At 45.1% G+C, this 20716-nt stretch overlaps 1 protein-coding gene across 1 annotated transcript in view; it reads right to left on the bottom strand.

Annotated features, from left to right (window-relative positions):
• Window positions 1-18539, bottom strand: part of RAMP3 (receptor activity modifying protein 3) — a 129198-nt gene extending 110659 nt beyond the window's left edge. The window contains exon 1 of the mRNA XM_075271165.1: window positions 18124-18539. Coding sequence (XP_075127266.1) covers window positions 18124-18199 — 76 coding nt within the window. The 5' untranslated portion in view covers window positions 18200-18539. The remainder of the gene's footprint in view (window positions 1-18123) is intronic.
• Between the last annotated feature and the right edge of the window lie 2177 nt (window positions 18540-20716).

The following is a 20716-nucleotide window of genomic DNA, read 5'->3' as shown; positions in this document are numbered from 1 at the left end:
TTTATATTATCAGACCCTGATATCCCTTCATAAAGTTATGTCCTGAGTTTTTTCTTTTTTAATATTTCTTTCATCCAGAAATGAATAAGTATCATCTGTATTTTTGTAACTTCAATGAAATGTTTCTATATGGGACCACTCTATTATTACTTTTGATAAGCACTTATAAGCTTGAATCAACATATGATGACTTCACATGGGAACATTAAAAAGAGCCACACACAGTCAGACATAAGCAGGTCGTATTGTAAATAAGGCTAGAAATTGTCATCCTTCTGCCAGAAATAAGTATTATTTTCCATCTAACACACTACAGTTGTCTTCAAATTGTTATCGTCATCATCTTATTTCCATTCCATTACTCACACTAGAAATTTGAATAATATTAAAGAGGATCTTTCATGTCCTCGGGCACATGCGGTTTTATATACTACTAGAAAGCTGACAATGCGCGGAATTCAGTGCTCTGTTGACTTTCCCATTATGTGCCCCGGGAGAAGAGATTTCGGTACAATTACCAATAGCTCTTCACTGTCAGAAGGGCGTTCCTGACAGTCTATAATGACAGAGGGGGTGTTCCTTATCGCCCAGCCATGACGCCATGACCGGCAAAATGGCTGGGTGGTAAAGAAACCCCCCCCCTGACAGTATAGTGTTACAGACAATACTGTCAGGAGGGGTTTTCCCAGCTAGACTGACAGGAACGCCCTTCTGACAGTGAAGTGCATTGGTAATAGCACCGATAGCTCTTCCCCCGGGACACATAATGGGAAAGCCGACAGCGCACTGAATTCAGCGCACTGTTGGATTTCTAGCGGTATATAAAAATGCATGTGCCCGAGGACATGAAAGGTCCTCTTTAATATATTTTCAGAATCTCACTACTTAGTGTATTTCTTATTTAGACCTTTGACTTTTAGTGGAAGTTAATTCCAAAGTAAAGTTAATTCAGAAAGAAAAACATTGTGTAAACACTATTTTATATACTTATGCACCTGGCAACTTCTATGGATATTTTTTATTGATGCCTATGCAAATGGCTGTACAGTGTGTCCGGAAAGTAAGTACACAAAATGAAAGGGTGAACTCTAGCCGGTATATGAAGCGTTTTTATTAATGAACATGTGACCGGAAGTGCACCGTTGTGGCACTGCAAGTAGACCGAAATGTCGGTTTCCTATCCCTCGCTACGCCATGTGAAAGGAGAAATGAAGAAGAGAAAGCGCTTTCATGGGAAATCAGTTTAATCACTTACTTATTTTCAAGAATTGTTCAAAGTGCTGACCGCCTGCCTCGATGCAAGCAGTGCAACACTTGGAGATGGATTGATGTACCCGTTCACAGACTCCTAGCATGGCCTTCGTTGCGACGAACGCAGCCTGGATGCGGTTCACAAGCTCTTCGTGGGTTGGCACAGGCGTGTTGTGTACACAATGACTTGACATGTCCCCACAAGAAAAAATCAAGTGGGGTTAAATCTGGCGGTTGTTGATGTGTTTACAGACAATGCGACCAAAATGGGGAGGAGCTCCATCCTGCTGGAGCCACATCCTTGCCCTGACGTTCAAAGGCACGTCTTCATGCAACACCGGTAGATCATCCTGCAGAAATGCCAGGTAGTTGTTGGCGTTGAGTCTCGGTTGGAGGAAAAATAATCCTAAAATGTTGTCTCCCAGAATTCCCACCCATGATTAAACTGATTTCCCATTAAAGCGCTTTCTCTTCTTCATTTCACCTTTCACATGGTGCAGCGAAGGATAGGAAACCAACATCTCGGTCTACCTGCAGCGTCACAACGTTGCATTTCCAGTCACATATTCATTAATAAAAACAGTTCATATACCGGCTAAGGTCCACCCTATCATTTTGTGTACTTACTTTCCGGACACCCTGTATTTTGACTGCTAAAACAACTAATATACCCTATGATCTACAGTCTGTTAATCTGACTTCTACTTGAATAATGCTTCCTGAGACTATTAAGGGTTGTCCTTATATCATTGTTACAAACCACTGAGATATTTAACATACATTTATGTAACTGTATATTCCACCACTATATTTCAGTCACAGCTCTTTTGATTCTTACAGATGCTGAGATTTTTTTCATTTCCCCATTCCTAAAGCCTAATTGTAGTTGAAAAGTTACAGCACTCAGAGATTTCATCTCTACATCACTACATAACTACTTGGATGACACAATACAATTGCACTAGCATCTAAGTTTGTTATTTTGCCCTCTTGGACCTCCATGTACAGATTTTAAAATCACAGAAAATCAGTTTAAGGTTAAGGCCACACATGGCATCTCGCAGCAAAAAAGCACTGTGGAAAAAACTGCATCAACAATGCATCGCGGTTCTTCCTGCACTCTGCATAGAAAGTTCACAGAGGTGTCCTCTGTGGACTTTCTGCTTCCATTATACCTATTGAGAAACCACTGGCGTTTCCATAGGTTTAATTGATATGCTGCGATTTCCAAAACCGCAATGGTTTTGGAAATCTCAGCATGTATGCTGTGTGTATTTTATTGCAAATTGGTGATGAGTAGAGATGAGCGAACACTAAAATGTTCGAGGTTCGAAATTCGATTCGAACAGCCGCTCAATGTTCGTGTGTTCGAACGGGTTTCGAACCCCATTATAGTCTATGGGGAACAGATACTCGTTAAGGGGGAAACCCAAATCCGTGTCTGGAGGGTCACCAAGTCCACTATGACACCCCAGGAAATGATGCCAACACCTCTGGAATGACACTGGGACAGCAGGGGAAGCATGTCTGGGGGCATCTAACACACCAAAGACCCTCTATTACCCCAACATCACAGCCTAACAACTACACACTTTACACACTCAATACCACCTCTCTGACAGTAGGAAAACACCTTGAAACATGTGTATTTGGCACTTGCAGTGAGGAGAGCTTGTCACCAGCAGTGAATTTGGCCCTTGTAGTAAGTTGAGGTTGGCACCAACATTTGTTTTGAAAATCAGGGTGGATTGAGCCTCTAACCAGCAGAGTTTGGGCAAATTCATGGTGGAGGGAGCCTCTAAAAACCCCAGTTTGGACCAATTCATGGTGGAGGGAGCCTCTAACCAGCCCAGTTTGGGCAAATTCATGGTGGAGGGAGCCTCTAAAAAACCCAGTTTGGACCAATTCATGGTGGAGGGAGCCTCTAACCAGCCCAGTTTGGGCAAATTCATGGTGGAGGGAGCCTCTAACCAGCCCAGTTTGGACCAATTAATGGTGGAGGGAGCCTCTAACCAGCCCAGTTTGGACCAATTAATGGTGGAGGGAGCCTCTAACCACCCCAGTTTGGACCAATTCATGGTGGAGGGAGCCTCTAAACAGCCCAGTTTGGGCAAATTCATGGTGGAGGGAGCCTCTAAAAAACCCAGTTTGGACCAATTCATGGTGGAGGGAGCCTCTAACCAGCCCAGTTTGGACCAATTAATGGTGGAGGGAGCCTCTAAACAGCCAAGTTTGGACCAATTCATGGTGGAGGGAGCCTCTAAAAACCCCAGTTTGGACCAATTCATGGTGGAGGGAGCCTCTAACCAGCCCAGTTTGGGCAAATTCATGGTGGAGGGAGCCTCTAAACAGCCCAGTTTGGGCAAATTCATGGTGGAGGGAGCCTCTAACCAGCCCAGTTTGGACCAATTAATGGTGGAGGGAGCCTCTAACCAGCCCAGTTTGGACCAATTAATGGTGGAGGGAGCCTCTAACCAGCCCAGTTTGGACCAATTAATGGTGGAGGGAGCCTCTAACCACCCCAGTTTGGACCAATTCATGGTGGAGGGAGCCTCTAACCAGCCCAGTTTGGACCAATTCATGGTGGAGGGAGCCTCTAAAAAACCCAGTTTGGACCAATTCATGGTGGAGGGAGCCTCTAAACAGCCCAGTTTGGGCAAATTCATGGTGGAGAGAGACTCTAAAAAACCCAGTTTGGACCAATTCATGGTGGAGGGAGCCTCTAACCAGCCCAGTTTGGACCAATTAATGGTGGAGGGAGCCTCTAAACAGCCAAGTTTGGACCAATTCATGGTGGAGGGAGCCTCTAAAAACCCCAGTTTGGACCAATTCATGGTGGAGGGAGCCTCTAACCAGCCCAGTTTGGACCAATTAATGGTGGAGGGAGCCTCTAACCAGCCCAGTTTGGACCAATTAATGGTGGAGGGAGCCTCTAACCACCCCAGTTTGGACCAATTCATGGTGGAGGGAGCCTCTAAACAGCCAAGTTTGGACCAATTCATGGTGAAGGGAGCCTCTAAAAACCCGTTTGGACCAATTCATGGTGGAGGGAGCCTCTAACCAGCCCAGTTTGGGCAAATTCATGGTGGAGGGAGCCTCTAAACAGCCCAGTTTGGGCAAATTCATGGTGGAGGGAGCCTCTAACCAGCCCAGTTTGGACCAATTAATGGTGGAGGGAGCCTCTAACCAGCCCAGTTTGGACCAATTAATGGTGGAGGGAGCCTCTAAACAGCCCAGTTTGGACCAATTCATGGTGGAGGGAGCCTCTAAAAACCCCAGTTTGGACCAATTCATGGTGGAGAGAGCCTCTAACCAGCCCAGTTTGGACCAATTCATGGTGGAGGGAGCCTCTAAAAAACCCAGTTTGGACCAATTCATGGTGGAGGGAGCCTCTAAACAGCCCAGTTTGGGCAAATTCATGGTGGAGGGAGCCTCTAACCAGCCCAGTTTGGACCAATTAATGGTGGAGGGAGCCTCTAACCAGCCCAGTTTGGACCAATTAATGGTGGAGGGAGCCTCTAAACAGCCAAGTTTGGACCAATTCATGGTGGAGGGAGCCTCTAAAAACCCCAGTTTGGACCAATTCATGGTGGAGGGAGCCTCTAACCAGCCCAGTTTGGGCAAATTCATGGTGGAGGGAGCCTCTAAACACCCCAGTTTGGGCAAATTCATGGTGGAGGGAGCCTCTAACCAGCCCAGTTTGGACCAATTAATGGTGGAGGGAGCCTCTAACCAGCCCAGTTTGGACCAATTAATGGTGGAGGGAGCCTCTAACCAGCCCAGTTTGGACCAATTAATGGTGGAGGGAGCCTCTAACCACCCCAGTTTGGACCAATTCATGGTGGAGGGAGCCTCTAACCAGCCCAGTTTGGACCAATTCATGGTGGAGGGAGCCTCTAAAAAACCCAGTTTGGACCAATTCATGGTGGAGGGAGCCTCTAAACAGCCCAGTTTGGGCAAATTCATGGTGGAGGGAGCCTCTAAAAAACCCAGTTTGGACCAATTCATGGTGGAGGGAGCCTCTAACCAGCCCAGTTTGGACCAATTAATGGTGGAGGGAGCCTCTAAACAGCCAAGTTTGGACCAATTCATGGTGGAGGGAGCCTCTAAAAACCCCAGTTTGGACCAATTCATGGTGGAGGGAGCCTCTAACCAGCCCAGTTTGGGCAAATTCATGGTGGAGGGAGCCTCTAAACAGCCCAGTTTGGGCAAATTCATGGTGGAGGGAGCCTCTAACCAGCCCAGTTTGGACCAATTAATGGTGGAGGGAGCCTCTAACCAGCCCAGTTTGGACCAATTAATGGTGGAGGGAGCCTCTAACCAGCCCAGTTTGGACCAATTAATGGTGGAGGGAGCCTCTAACCAGCCCAGTTTGGACCAATTAATGGTGGAGGGAGCCTCTAACCAGCCCAGTTTGGACCAATTAATGGTGGAGGGAGCCTCTAACCACCCCAGTTTGGACCAATTAATGGTGGAGGGAGCCTCTAAACAGCCAAGTTTGGACCAATTCATGGTGGAGGGAGCCTCTAAAAACCCCAGTTTGGACCAATTCATGGTGGAGGGAGCCTCTAACCAGCCCAGTTTGGACCAATTAATGGTGGAGGGAGCCTCTAACCAGCCCAGTTTGGACCAATTAATGGTGGAGGGAGCCTCTAACCACCCCAGTTTGGACCAATTCATGGTGGAGGGAGCCTCTAAACAGCCAAGTTTGGACCAATTCATGGTGAAGGGAGCCTCTAAAAAGCCGTTTGGACCAATTCATGGTGGAGGGAGCCTCTAACCAGCCCAGTTTGGGCAAATTCATGGTGGAGGGAGCCTCTAAACAGCCCAGTTTGGGCAAATTCATGGTGGAGGGAGCCTCTAACCAGCCCAGTTTGGACCAATTAATGGTGGAGGGAGCCTCTAACCAGCCCAGTTTGGACCAATTAATGGTGGAGGGAGCCTCTAACCACCCCAGTTTGGACCAATTCATGGTGGAGGGAGCCTCTAAACAGCCAAGTTTGGACCAATTCATGGTGGAGGGAGCCTCTAAAAACCCCAGTTTGGACCAATTCATGGTGGAGGGAGCCTCTAACCAGCCCAGTTTGGGCAAATTCATGGTGGAGGGAGCCTCTAAACAGCCCAGTTTGGGCAAATTCATGGTGGAGGGAGCCTCTAACCAGCCCAGTTTGGACCAATTAATGGTGGAGGGAGCCTCTAACCAGCCCAGTTTGGACCAATTAATGGTGGAGGGAGCCTCTAACCAGCCCAGTTTGGACCAATTAATGGTGGAGGGAGCCTCTAACCACCCCAGTTTGGACCAATTCATGGTGGAGGGAGCCTCTAACCAGCCCAGTTTGGACCAATTCATGGTGGAGGGAGCCTCTAAAAAACCCAGTTTGGACCAATTCATGGTGGAAGGAGCCTCTAAACAGCCCAGTTTGGGCAAATTCATGGTGGAGGGAGCCTCTAAACAGCCCAGTTTGGGCAAATTCATGGTGGAGGGAGCCTCTAACCAGCCCAGTTTGGACCAATTAATGGTGGAGGGAGCCTCTAACCAGCCCAGTTTGGACCAATTCATGGTGGAGGGAGCCTCTAAACAGCCCAGTTTGGGCAAATTCATGGTGGAAGGAGCCTCTAACCAGCAGAGTTGTGGGAAAGCAGGGTGGAGGGAGCCTCTAACCAGCAGAGTTGGTGGAAATCAGGGTGGAGGGAGCCTCTAACCAGCAGAGTTGGGGGAAATCATGTTGGAGGGAGCCTAGTATTAGCAGAATTGTGCAACGCTTATGGTGGATGAGTATGAGGATGCGGAGGAATTGGAGAGGTTGAGTACAGACATGGAGTTTCATGTTGGGGTGCTTTACACAGGTGGGCACAAAAATGAAGGCTCTATCCAGTGGTGGTTCATTTTTATCAAAGTGAGCCGGTCGGCACTCTCAGCTGACAGACGGGTGCGCTTGTCAGTGATGATGCCACCGGCTGCACTGAACACCCTCTCAGATAGGACGCTGGTGGCAGGACAGGACAGCACCTCCAAGGCATATAGGGCAAGTTCAAGCCACAGGTCCAACTTCGACACCCAATACGTGTAGGGCGCAGAGGGGTCGGAGAGGACAGGGCTGTGGTCGGAAAGGTATTCCCGCAACATGCGCCTATACTTCTCACGCCTGGTGACACTAGGACCCTCCGTGGCGGCACTTTGGCGAGGGGGTGCCATCAAGGTGTCCCAGACCTTAGACAGTGTGCCCCTCGTTTGTGTGGACCGGTGAGAACTTGGTTGCCTACTGGAGGAACTGCCCTCCCTGCCGCCAACGTCACATGCTGGAAACATCTCCATCATATTCTGCACCAATTGCCTGTGGCAAGCATTGATGCGATTGGCCCTCCCCTCTACCGGAATAAAAGACGAGATGTTGTTTTTATACCGGGGGTCAAGGATAGCAAAGATCCAGTACTGGTTGTCCTCCATGATTTTGACAATACGCTTGTCGGTTGTAAAGCACCCCAACATGAACTCAGCCATGTCTGCCACAGTGTTAGTTGGCATGACTCCTCTGGCCCCACCGGAAAGTTCAATCTCCATTTCCTCCTCATCCTCCATGTCTACCCATCCGCGCTGCAACAATGGGACGATTCGAAGTTGCCCGGAAGCCTCCTGTATCACCATCACATCATCGGACAACTCTTCTTCCTCCTCCTCCTCCTCCTCCTCCTCCATTAAACGCAGTGAAGCGGACAGATGTGTGGACCTACTCTCCAGCTGTGACGGATCGGATGCTATCCCTAACTCCTCTGTGTGATCTGAGTTATCCCTGATGTCAATCAGGGATTCTCTCAGAACACACAAGAGCGGGATTGTAAGGCTCACCATCGCATCCTCAGAGCTCACCCTCCTTGTGGACTCCTCAAAGACCCGTAGGATGTCACAAAGGTCTCTCATCCATGGCCACTCATGGATGTGAAACTGAGGCAGCTGACTTTGTGGCACCCTAGGGTTTTGTAGCTGGTATTCCATCAAAGGTCTCTGCTGCTCAACCACTCTATTCAACATCTGAAACGTTGAGTTCCAGCGTGTGGGGACGTCGCACAAAAGCCGGTGTTGTGGCACATGCAGGCGTTGCTGGAGAGATTTTAAGCTAGCAGCGGCTACTGTCGACTTGCGAAAGTGGGCGCACATGCGCCGCACTTTCACCAGTAGCTCTGGAACATTGGGGTAGCTCTTTAGGAAACGTTGCACCACTAGGTTGAAGACGTGGGCCAGGCATGGAACATGTTGGAATCCGGCAAGCTCCAGAGCTGCTACCAGGTTCCGGCCGTTATCACAAACGACCATGCCTGGGCCCAGGTGCAGCGGCTCAAACCATATTGCCGTCTCATCGAGGAGGGCATCCCTCACCTCGGAGGCAGTGTGCTGTCTGTCCCCCAAGCTGATCAGCTTCAGCACAGCCTGCTGACGTCTACCAACGCCAGTGCTGCAACGTTTCCAACTCGTAGCTGGGGTCAATCTAACAGCGGAGGAGGAGGCGGTGGCGGAGGAGGAGGCGGTGGCGGAGGAGGAGGCGGTAGAGGAGGAGGAGGAGGGGGGTGTTCTTCTCGTGTCCCTGCCAGGAATGTTAGGCGGGGAGACGAGGTACACCGGGCCAGTTTGGGAAGCAGTCCCAGCCTCAACTACATTCACCCAGTGTGCCGTCAGTGAAATGTAGCGTCCCTGTCCGCATGCACTTGTCCACGCGTCGGTGGTCAAGTGGACCTTTGTGCAAAGCGCGGAACTAAGGGCCCGCCTGATGTTGAGTGACACGTGCTGGTGCAAGGCGGGGACGGCACACCGGGAGAAGTAGTGACGGCTAGGGACGGCATAGCGAGGTGCCGCAGTTGCCATCAGGTCCAGGAAGGCGGGAGTTTCAACAAGCCGGAACGCCAACATCTCCTGGGCCAGCAGTTTAGCGATGTTGGCGTTCAAGGCTTGCGCGTGTGGGTGGTTAGCAGTGTATTTCTGCCGCCGCTCCAATGTCTGAGAGATGGTGGGTTGTTGTAAAGAAACGCCTGATGGTGCCTTTGATGGTGCAGGAGAAGGAGATAAGACAGGACCAGGGGAGGATGAGGTAGAAGTCAACAAAGTGGCGGAGGCAGATGAAGTGGTGTCCTGGCTCGTCCTCTGGAGTGCATCGCCAGCACAGTCAGCAGTGGCAGTGGCAGAGGCAGAGGCAGTGGCAGAGGCAGTGGCAGTGGCGTGAACGGCAGGCGGCCTTTGTCCTGCCGTTGCTGCCTGCCACTGATTCCAGTGCTTGGATTCCAAATGACGGCGCATTGAAGTGGTGGACAGGTTGCTCTTCTCAGAGCCCCTAATCAATTTCGAGAGGCAAATTGTGCAGACAACACTATATCTGTCCTCGGCGCATTCCTTGAAAAAACTCCACACCTTCGAGAAACGTGCCCTCGAGGTGGGAGTTTTTCGGGGCTGGGTACGAACTGGAACATCTTGGGAGATTCCGGGTGTGGCCTGGCTTCGCCTAAGCTGCTGACCTCTGCCTCTGCCTCTAGCTACCCTTTTTGGTGCTGCACCTGCCTCAACATCCACACTACTTTCCCCGCTTGACATCCCCCCTGTCCAGGTCGGGTCAGTGTCCTCATCATCCACCACTTCCTCTTCCAACTCCTGTCTCATCTCCTCCTCCCGCACAATGCGCCGGTCAACTGGATGCCCTGACGGCAACTGCGTCACATCATCGTCGATGAGGGTGGGTTGCTGGTCATCCACCACCAAATCGAACGGAGATGGAGGAGACTCTAGTGTTTGAGCATCTGGACACAGATGCTCCTCTGTTAGGTTCGTGGAATCGTGACGTGGAGAGGCAGGTTGAGGGACAATGAAAGAAGCGGAGAACAGCTCTGGGGAGCAGGGACAGTTTGGGTTATTGTTCTGTAAAGCTTCGGAATTTTGGGAGGAAGGAAGACAAGACTGTTGGGTAATAGGAGGAGAGGAGGCAGAGTCTGACTGGCTGCTGGACAATGTGCTGTAAGCGTTCTCTGACAGCCATTGCAAGACCTGTTCCTGGTTCTCGGGCCTACTAAGGTTTGTACCCTGCAGTTTAGTTAATGTGGCAAGCAACCCTGGCACTGTGGAGTGGCGCAATGCTTGCTGCCCCACAGGAGTAGGCACGGGACGCCCTGTGGCTTCACTGCTACCTTGCTCCCCAGAACCATTCCCCCGACCTCGCCCACGGCCTCGTCCACGTCCCTTTCCGGGAGCCTTGCGCATTTTGAATTCCTAGTTAGAAATTGGCACTGTATACCAGTAGTAAAAATTGTGGGTGCACGTAACCCCAATATATTCTTTGAATTCCCAGTCAGACACTGGCACTATATGGCAGTAGCAAGAAATGAGGGTATTTATAACCCCAATATATTCTTTGAATTCCCAGTCAGACAATGGCACTGTATACCAGTAGTAAAAATTGTGGGTGCACGTAACCCCAATATATTCTTTGAATTACCAGTCAGAAACTGGCACTATATGGCAGTAGCAAGAAATGAGGGTATTTGTATTCCCAATATACTCTTTGAATTCCCAGTCAGACAATGGCACTGTATACCAGTAGTAAAAATTGTGGGTGCACGTAACCCCAATATATTCTTTGAATTACCAGTCAGAAACTGGCACTATATGGCAGTAGCAAGAAATGAGGGTATTTATAACCCCAATATATTCTTTGAATTCCCAGTCAGACAATGGCACTGTATACCAGTAGTAAAAATTGTGGGTGCACGTAACCCCAATATATTCTTTGAATTCCCAGTCAGAAACTGGCACTATATGGCAGTAGCAAGAAATGAGGGTATTTGTATTCCCAATATACTCTTTGAATTCCCAGTCAGACAATGGCACTGTATACCAGTAGTAAAAATTGTGGGTGCACGTAACCCCAATATATTCTTTGAATTACCAGTCAGAAACTGGCACTATATGGCAGTAGCAAGAAATGAGGGTATTTATAACCCCAATATATTCTTTGAATTCCCAGTCAGACAATGGCACTGTATACCAGTAGTAAAAATTGTGGGTGCACGTAACCCCAATATATTCTTTGAATTCCCAGTCAGAAACTGGCACTATATGGCAGTAGCAAGAAATGAGGGTATTTGTATTCCCAATATACTCTTTGAATTCCCAGTCAGACAATGGCACTGTATACCAGTAGTAAAAATTGTGGGTGCACGTAACCCCAATATATTCTTTGAATTACCAGTCAGAAACTGGCACTATATGGCAGTAGCAAGAAATGAGGGTATTTATAACCCCAATATATTCTTTGAATTCCCAGTCAGACAATGGCACTGTATACCAGTAGTAAAAATTGTGGGTGCACGTAACCCCAATATATTCTTTGAATTCCCAGTCAGAAACTGGCACTATATGGCAGTAGCAAGAAATGAGGGTATTTGTATTCCCAATATACTCTTTGAATTCCCAGTCAGACAATGGCACTGTATACCAGTAGTAAAAATTGTGGGTGCACGTAACCCCAATATATTCTTTGAATTACCAGTCAGAAACTGGCACTATATGGCAGTAGCAAGAAATGAGGGTATTTATAACCCCAATATATTCTTTGAATTCCCAGTCAGACAATGGCACTGTATACCAGTAGTAAAAATTGTGGGTGCACGTAACCCCAATATATTCTTTGAATTACCAGTCAGAAACTGGCACTATATGGCAGTAGCAAGAAATGAGGGTATTTGTATTCCCAATATACTCTTTGAATTCCCAGTCAGACAATGGCACTGTATACCAGTAGTAAAAATTGTGGGTGCACGTAACCCCAATATATTCTTTGAATTACCAGTCAGAAACTGGCACTATATGGCAGTAGCAAGAAATGAGGGTATTTATAACCCCAATATATTCTTTGAATTCCCAGTCAGACAATGGCACTGTATACCAGTAGTAAAAATTGTGGGTGCACGTAACCCCAATATATTCTTTGAATTACCAGTCAGAAACTGGCACTATATGGCAGTAGCAAGAAATGAGGGTATTTGTATTCCCAATATACTCTTTGAATTCCCAGTCAGACAATGGCACTGTATACCAGTAGTAAAAATTGTGGGTGCACGTAACCCCAATATATTCTTTGAATTACCAGTCAGAAACTGGCACTATATGGCAGTAGCAAGAAATGAGGGTATTTATAACCCCAATATATTCTTTGAATTCCCAGTCAGACAATGGCACTGTATACCAGTAGTAAAAATTGTGGGTGCACGTAACCCCAATATATTCTTTGAATTCCCAGTCAGAAACTGGCACTATATGGCAGTAGCAAGAAATGAGGGTATTTATAACCCCAATATATTCTTTGAATTCCCAGTCAGACAATGGCACTGTATACCAGTAGTAAAAATTGTGGGTGCACGTAACCCCAATATATTCTTTGAATTACCAGTCAGAAACTGGCACTATATGGCAGTAGCAAGAAATGAGGGTATTTGTATTCCCAATATACTCTTTGAATTCCCAGTCAGACAATGGCACTGTATACCAGTAGTAAAAATTGTGGGTGCACGTAACCCCAATATATTCTTTGAATTACCAGTCAGAAACTGGCACTATATGGCAGTAGCAAGAAATGAGGGTATTTATAACCCCAATATATTCTTTGAATTCCCAGTCAGACAATGGCACTGTATACCAGTAGTAAAAATTGTGGGTGCACGTAACCCCAATATATTCTTTGAATTCCCAGTCAGACACTGGCACTATATGGCAGTAGCAAGAAATGAGGGTATTTGTATTCCCAATATACTCTTTGAATTCCCAGTCAGACAATGGCACTGTATACCAGTAGTAAAAATTGTGGGTGCACGTAACCCCAATATATTCTTTGAATTACCAGTCAGAAACTGGCACTATATGGCAGTAGCAAGAAATGAGGGTATTTATAACCCCAATATATTCTTTGAATTCCCAGTCAGACAATGGCACTGTATACCAGTAGTAAAAATTGTGGGTGCACGTAACCCCAATATATTCTTTGAATTACCAGTCAGAAACTGGCACTATATGGCAGTAGCAAGAAATGAGGGTATTTGTATTCCCAATATACTCTTTGAATTCCCAGTCAGACAATGGCACTGTATACCAGTAGTAAAAATTGTGGGTGCACGTAACCCCAATATATTCTTTGAATTACCAGTCAGAAACTGGCACTATATGGCAGTAGCAAGAAATGAGGGTATTTATAACCCCAATATATTCTTTGAATTCCCAGTCAGACAATGGCACTGTATACCAGTAGTAAAAATTGTGGGTGCACGTAACCCCAATATATTCTTTGAATTCCCAGTCAGAAACTGGCACTATATGGCAGTAGCAAGAAATGAGGGTATTTGTATTCCCAATATACTCTTTGAATTCCCAGTCAAACAATGGCACTGTATACCAGTAGTAAAAATTGTGGGTGCACGTAACCCCAATATATTCTTTGAATTACCAGTCAGAAACTGGCACTATATGGCAGTAGCAAGAAATGAGGGTATTTATAACCCCAATATATTCTTTGAATTCCCAGTCAGACAATGGCACTGTATACCAGTAGTAAAAATTGTGGGTGCACGTAACCCCAATATATTCTTTGAATTACCAGTCAGAAACTGGCACTATATGGCAGTAGCAAGAAATGAGGGTATTTGTATTCCCAATATACTCTTTGAATTCCCAGTCAGACAATGGCACTGTATACCAGTAGTAAAAATTGTGGGTGCACGTAACCCCAATATATTCTTTGAATTACCAGTCAGAAACTGGCACTATATGGCAGTAGCAAGAAATGAGGGTATTTATAACCCCAATATATTCTTTGAATTCCCAGTCAGACAATGGCACTGTATACCAGTAGTAAAAATTGTGGGTGCACGTAACCCCAATATATTCTTTGAATTCCCAGTCAGACACTGGCACTATATGGCAGTAGCAAGAAATGAGGGTATTTGTATTCCCAATATATTCTTTGAATTCCCAGTCAGACAATGGCACTGTATACCAGTAGTAAAAATTGTGGGTGCACGTAACCCCAATATATTCTTTGAATTACCAGTCAGACACTGGCACTATATGGCAGTAGCAAGAAATGAGGGTATTTGTATTCCCAATATATTCTTTGAATTCCCAGTCAGACAATGGCACTGTATACCAGTAGTAAAAATTGTGGGTGCACGTAACCCCAATATATTCTTTGAATTCCCAGTCAGACACTGGCACTATATGGCAGTAGCAAGAAATGAGGGTATTTGTATTCCCAATATATTCTTTGAATTCCCAGTCAGACAATGGCACTGTATACCAGTAGTAAAAATTGTGGGTGCACGTAACCCCAATATATTCTTTGAATTCCCAGTCAGACACTGGCACTATATGGCAGTAGCAAGAAATGAGGGTATTTGTATTCCCAATATATTCTTTGAATTCCCAGTCAGACAATGGCACTGTATACCAGTAGTAAAAATTGTGGGTGCACGTAACCCCAATATATTCTTTGAATTACCAGTCAGAAACTGGCACTATATGGCAGTAGCAAGAAATGAGGGTATTTGTATTCCCAATATATTCTTTGAATTCCCAGTCAGACAATGGCACTGTATACCAGTAGTAAAAATTGTGGGTGCACGTAACCCCAATATATTCTTTGAATTCCCAGTCAGACACTGGCACTATATGGCAGTAGCAAGAAATGAGGGTATTTGTATTCCCAATATATTCTTTGAATTCCCAGTCAGACAATGGCACTGTATACCAGTAGTAAAAATTGTGGGTGTATATAGCCCCAATTCTATTGCTAGGGGACTTGCAGGGTATTTCTGGGGTGAAGGTGGGGGGGCACACCGTTGGAACGGGTATCGGGGTATATATCGGGTATACGGGAATACACTGACAGTGTATTCCATTCAGGATCCTGGGAAAGCTGGGTTGCGGCGATTGAGCCCGTCAGTGCCACGTTACACTGACAAGCTTCTCCCTGGAATTTAGCTCTTACAAGAGCTGTTGGTTGTCTTCTCCTTCCTATCCTAGCCTGTCCCTGCCTACCCAGAATCTAAGCCCTAGCTAGCTGGACGGAAACCTCCGTCCTCGGTGAATTGCAAGCTCAGAATGACGCGAACCTGGGCGGCGCTGTTCTTTTAAATTAGAGGTCACATGTTTTCGGCAGCCAATGGGTTTTGCCTACTTTTTTCAACGTCACCGGTGTCGTAGTTCCTGTCCCACCTACCCTGCGCTGTTATTGGAGCAAAAAAGGCGCCAGGGAAGGTGGGAGGGGAATCGAGTAATGGCGCACTTTACCACGCGGTGTTCGATTCGATTCGAACATGCCGAACAGCCTAATATCCGATCGAACATGAGTTCGATAGAACACTGTTCGCTCATCTCTAGTGATGAGTTTACGCCATGTGGGGCCCGGCCTAAAATTAGTTTACAATTCCAGAATCCAATATGATTTAAGGCTAAGGCTCCACTTTGTGGAAACAGCTTTTTTTGTTGAAGATTTTGCTGCGATTTTTTGAGCCAAAGCCAAGAATGGCTACAAAGGGAATGGAAACTATAAGGGAAGTTCTTATACTTCTCCCTTCTGTTCAATCCACTCCTGGATTTGGCTCAAAAAACCGTAGCAAGATCTGCAACAAAAAAGCTGCATTTCCGCACTGTGGGTCCTTAGCCTAAAAGTGACATCCTATATGGCTCCTCTTTTTATTGTGACTTTTGAAAAAAAATGACCACTCTTTCTACAGATAAAAGGAAACATAACTACCAAACGTTAGCAATAGACTTAACTTATGATTTACTAATATGGACAATTTTAGATTTTGACAGTCGTCTTTATTAAGCCTTCTACAGAGTTCCACTTTAAAGGGGGTAGCAAAAACATGGCTGCTTTTTTCTTCTCAGGAAGTGACATCATTTCCGTTGAACATATTGCCATGCTGAACGGGACTGAGTTGTAGTATTTCCATGTAACCAACAGACATGATGTTACTTCCTGAGACAAAGAAAGCAGCCATGTTCTCTAACCCCGGATAAAGAGAACTGTCTCATTTAGAGGCGTTGTTGTCTTTTTTTTGGCCATATTAACGTTATCAGTTATTGATAAGATATTTAAGGTGATGATCAGTATCTATACACATCATATCTAACATCTATTCCGTCAACAACAGAAGTAAGCACTCAGTTGCACATTGTTCCCTATGTCTGTTAATGTTGGTACATAAAGCAATGAGCCCCAGAGAGGATGTGTGTAAACGTCTATTAGTAATTTATCACAAGTTCTCATTCAGTGAACACTGCTAAAATGGAACTTCAACATCACATTATTATGCTCTATGCTCTCACTTTTAGATAGATATAATTAGAATCAGAGCCACTGATAAAAACGTAGCTCAGACGCAGCGATAATGGACTGGTCACTGGGTTACAAGTACCCAGGGGTATTACAGATATGAGATCAGTATCTACATTATTCACATTCATTGTATTACTCCATTCCAGTGAATTTTCCCATTATAGGTGTTTTTCTATCTTGATGGAAAGTCATTGTTTAATCACCGGGGGAATAAAACATTGTGTATAATCCGGGTAAATAGAGCAAAAAGCTACTTTATCATTCCACTGAGGCTAAATACATAGAATGCAATGGTAAGATTGCTTTTACAATATAAGAATCATAAAAATAATAATAAAAGATCATGCTTAGGGCACACACTTTCATATATATTTATATATATATATATATATATATATATATATATATATATATATATATATATATATATATATACACACACACACACACCTACAAGTTCCAGTTAATAACCAAACATTTAAATTAATGGTAAGGGGCTGCATTTTATTAACAATTGACTAAAGGGGCTCTCTCACATCAACTTTTTGCTATTATCAAGGATTGGCTGAAGAAATCATAAAATCCTGATGTGACGTACAGGGTAGTTTCCAGCTTACCCATGGCATGTATGTATAATATTACAGATCAGTCATCAGCTTTCTAGAATAAGGGGAATTCTGTGCAATAAATAGGATACAAGATACAGGAGTATTCCAAGTGATGGGGGTTCCTTTCTCATGACCTTCGCTCTTCTAACAAGACTTCTGGAAGCCAACTGGCGGTAGTGAATCCAACAATGGATACACCAACAACTACTCCTATCTAACACTATGTCACAAAGTCACAGGTGGGGGTCTTCACATGAGTGGACCCTCATCTGTTAGGACAACTACTTCCTTGGTTTGGGGTCTCGCAGCTACATCTAATAACTCATAACTAATGTCAATCTCAGCAGGTCAGGACATAACACAACATCCGCTAACAATGCTATCAGTAACAAGCATACTGGTTTATTTACACCACCATTGTATCACACACATCCTCTGTGAGAGCACAGCTCCGGTCCTGCCTTGGCTCTGCCCTTTGCTACTTCTGTACACACTTCTGTACATGCTACTGCATATACTACTGCACATAACTCTGCACATACTACTGCATATACTACTGTACATACTACTGCACATGCTACTGCATATACTACTGTACATACTACTTCATATACTACTGCACATACTACTGCATATACTACTGTACATACTACTGCACATGCTACTGCATATACTACTGTACATACTACTTCATATACTACTGCACATACTACTGCATATACTACTGTACATACTACTGCACATGCTACTGTACATACTACTAACATACTACTACACACAATTCTACTACATTCTACTTCTGCACATTCTGCCTAACTTTCCCCAAGTTGCACTAGCAGATATCTCAGACTCCATCCAAGCAGAGATCTGACACCAGCACTGAGATTAGTACTCACCACAAACCACGGACACAAAAAGTTGCAGAAGAGACAGGACATGTTTTTCCATCCCGATCCAATATGATGTGAACATGAGATCTTTGACAGGAGACTGTGAGAAAGTCCAAGTCACACCAGAAGAATGAACTTCATCTTCTCTGGTCCCAGCACTTGGTAGGAGTATACAGCTAGACAGAGCATCTATATACACGGCTGTATGTATATCTAGGTGGATTCTGGAGACCTACTTTTCCTCAAGTGACAGAAGGTAATAAACCAAGACAAAAATCAGCCAGTCCCCCTGCAGGCTACAAGCAAGTGGTCTGAAGACTGAACAAAAGCCAGGACTAGGACTTCTTCTGTAGACTCCGATGCGATTTCCAGCAGCAGCTCAGTGCGGATCCTCCATACCCAGGAGCATGGTGTGCACAGTCCTCTACTATGATGCGAGCACAGTACAGATGGATCCGAAGTTGCTGTTTTGTCTCTCCTGTTCCAGCATGGCTCAGCCTCTGGTCACACCTCCTCCCCTCCTCCAGAGCAGCATCAGCAGCACCAGCCAGGGTCACCATTCCAGCTGTCACCAGAGCTCAGTGCATGCTAGTAGTGCAATGTCCTGATGTGCTGCTTCTATTCTTGTCCTAAAGCTACTATTATGCACTGTATATAGTTATTAGTATTCTTTATCTGCAGGGAAACAATACAACAGGCAGCCCCATTCATCAGACCTTGCTGTGGAGTGAAGTAGCAGCTCAGTGGGCGAGTACAGTCATCTAAGTCACTAGAATGGGAAGTCTCCACTATGTACTGCTATATAGATAAAGTAGTCAAGCACCAATATGTTCAGGCATACAAAAAAACTAGAATTCCATACTTAAACCTGTGTATGTATAAGCAGGGGCTTGCAGATTGCAGGGGAGACATTGATAGACAGGCAGAGAGATTGTTATAAACAGAAGGGCAAGGTAAAGCAGTTGCTCACAACAATCATTTCAGTTTTTTGGTTGCTAAAGGCAAATGTTTGACGTTTACTTTACTCGTCTGATAAATTCTCCAGCATATTCCTATTAGGACCCATACACATAACCATAAGTTTATCCACAATCGCAGGTCAGCAAATACAGATAAAAGTGCGGACCCATATATATATCTATGTCTAGGCCATAGAAGGGGTCAGCAAATTATGAAGCATGTACTATATTTGTACATGGCAAAATTAATTGCTCACCCCTGCTCTAACGCATTTCAAGGTTCACTACATCTTAGTCATAGCCTAAGCCTAAGGCTATGACTAAGAGGTAGTGAACCTTGAAACGCGGCTGCCCGAGGCCTAGAAGTTACAAGCCACCGCTGGAAGAAGAAGCAGTGAAGACCTTGTTCCAAAAGAAGATGGAGGTGGAGCTGGAGAGTTCTCTGGCAGCATTGGGGACGCCTCCAGTGCTGTTTGAGCGCTGCGGCCCGCCCCCAGTGCTGCGAGAGAACTCATTTACATACAGACAAAAAACGGATTTTCAAGAGAACGGCGGCACGGAGAAGACAATGAAAGGTAGGAGAAGAATAGTGATTGTGATTGAATGATAGGATCTCTTTAAGCTTTGAGATAAACTCCAACTTTAAAAAAAATTACACGTGGTATCCAAGTGCAGTTTTGGTCTTGTAAACTCAAAAAAAATTGCATGCTATACATTGTATGCCTTCACTTTTTGTGCCAGTAAGGAGCTGTTCACATCACTTTTCTGCTTTCTCTTCTGTTTGCTCAACCGAAAGAAAAAAAAAGTGATGTGAATGGCCCCTTAGCAGGTGTCACATGGTCAATCCACTCCTCCTTCCTCTATCATAACACAGATACCAATCACCTTCCTATTCATTTTATGATGCAGACACATACTTCATTGAATATTTCCTATAGAACAACAAACATGATCTGCTAGCTGTCAGTGAAACTTTACTTGTTCAGGTATTTGTCAGACTCACAAGGGCCTTCAGATCTAAAAAATAACTACATAAAGGGAAAAATATACTGGCTGACCACATATAGGAATGTACTGAACAATCTGGAAGCCTATACCCTGGACAGTAGTGTAGAAGATGCTTTGAATTAAAGTTGCAGTTTCCATCTGCAATAACAGGGGCCGGCTCACTTTGTAGCTCCTTTAAATAAATACCCTCAGATAGAAAATAGAGTTTGCTACTTTATTTGCTAAACATTGGTTTGTTTTACGAATGAGTTTTGCTGTGATTTTACTAAATGTATTGTTTACTTTCCTGGGTTCCTTTTAGATGTTTAGCCATGGGTTAATATCATCTGGCTGGGTTGTTTATTTTTACGTGCTGTGATACAATACTGGATACAGCTGTGTCTACAAGGGACAATTACATCATAACCAGAGGCAACGAAAACAAACTATTCTGTCCAATGAAGTCAAATTTGAAATGCAATTATTCAATACAGTTAGACCAAGACTTTTAGCAGAAGTTTCTAGATGCCAATGTAAGACCTTCTTTATGATCTCCTCGCAATGCTTTTCTTAACATTTAAGGGTGGATATCCGTTCTGATAATGTCCGTAAAAAAACCCAAAAAACGGACACCTATCGCAACAGACATTAAC

Source organism: Leptodactylus fuscus, chromosome 4 (genome assembly GCF_031893055.1).
Source record: "Leptodactylus fuscus isolate aLepFus1 chromosome 4, aLepFus1.hap2, whole genome shotgun sequence".
In the NCBI taxonomy this organism is placed as follows: Eukaryota; Metazoa; Chordata; class Amphibia; order Anura; family Leptodactylidae; genus Leptodactylus; species Leptodactylus fuscus.
This window is presented reverse-complemented; position numbering and strand designations above follow the sequence as displayed.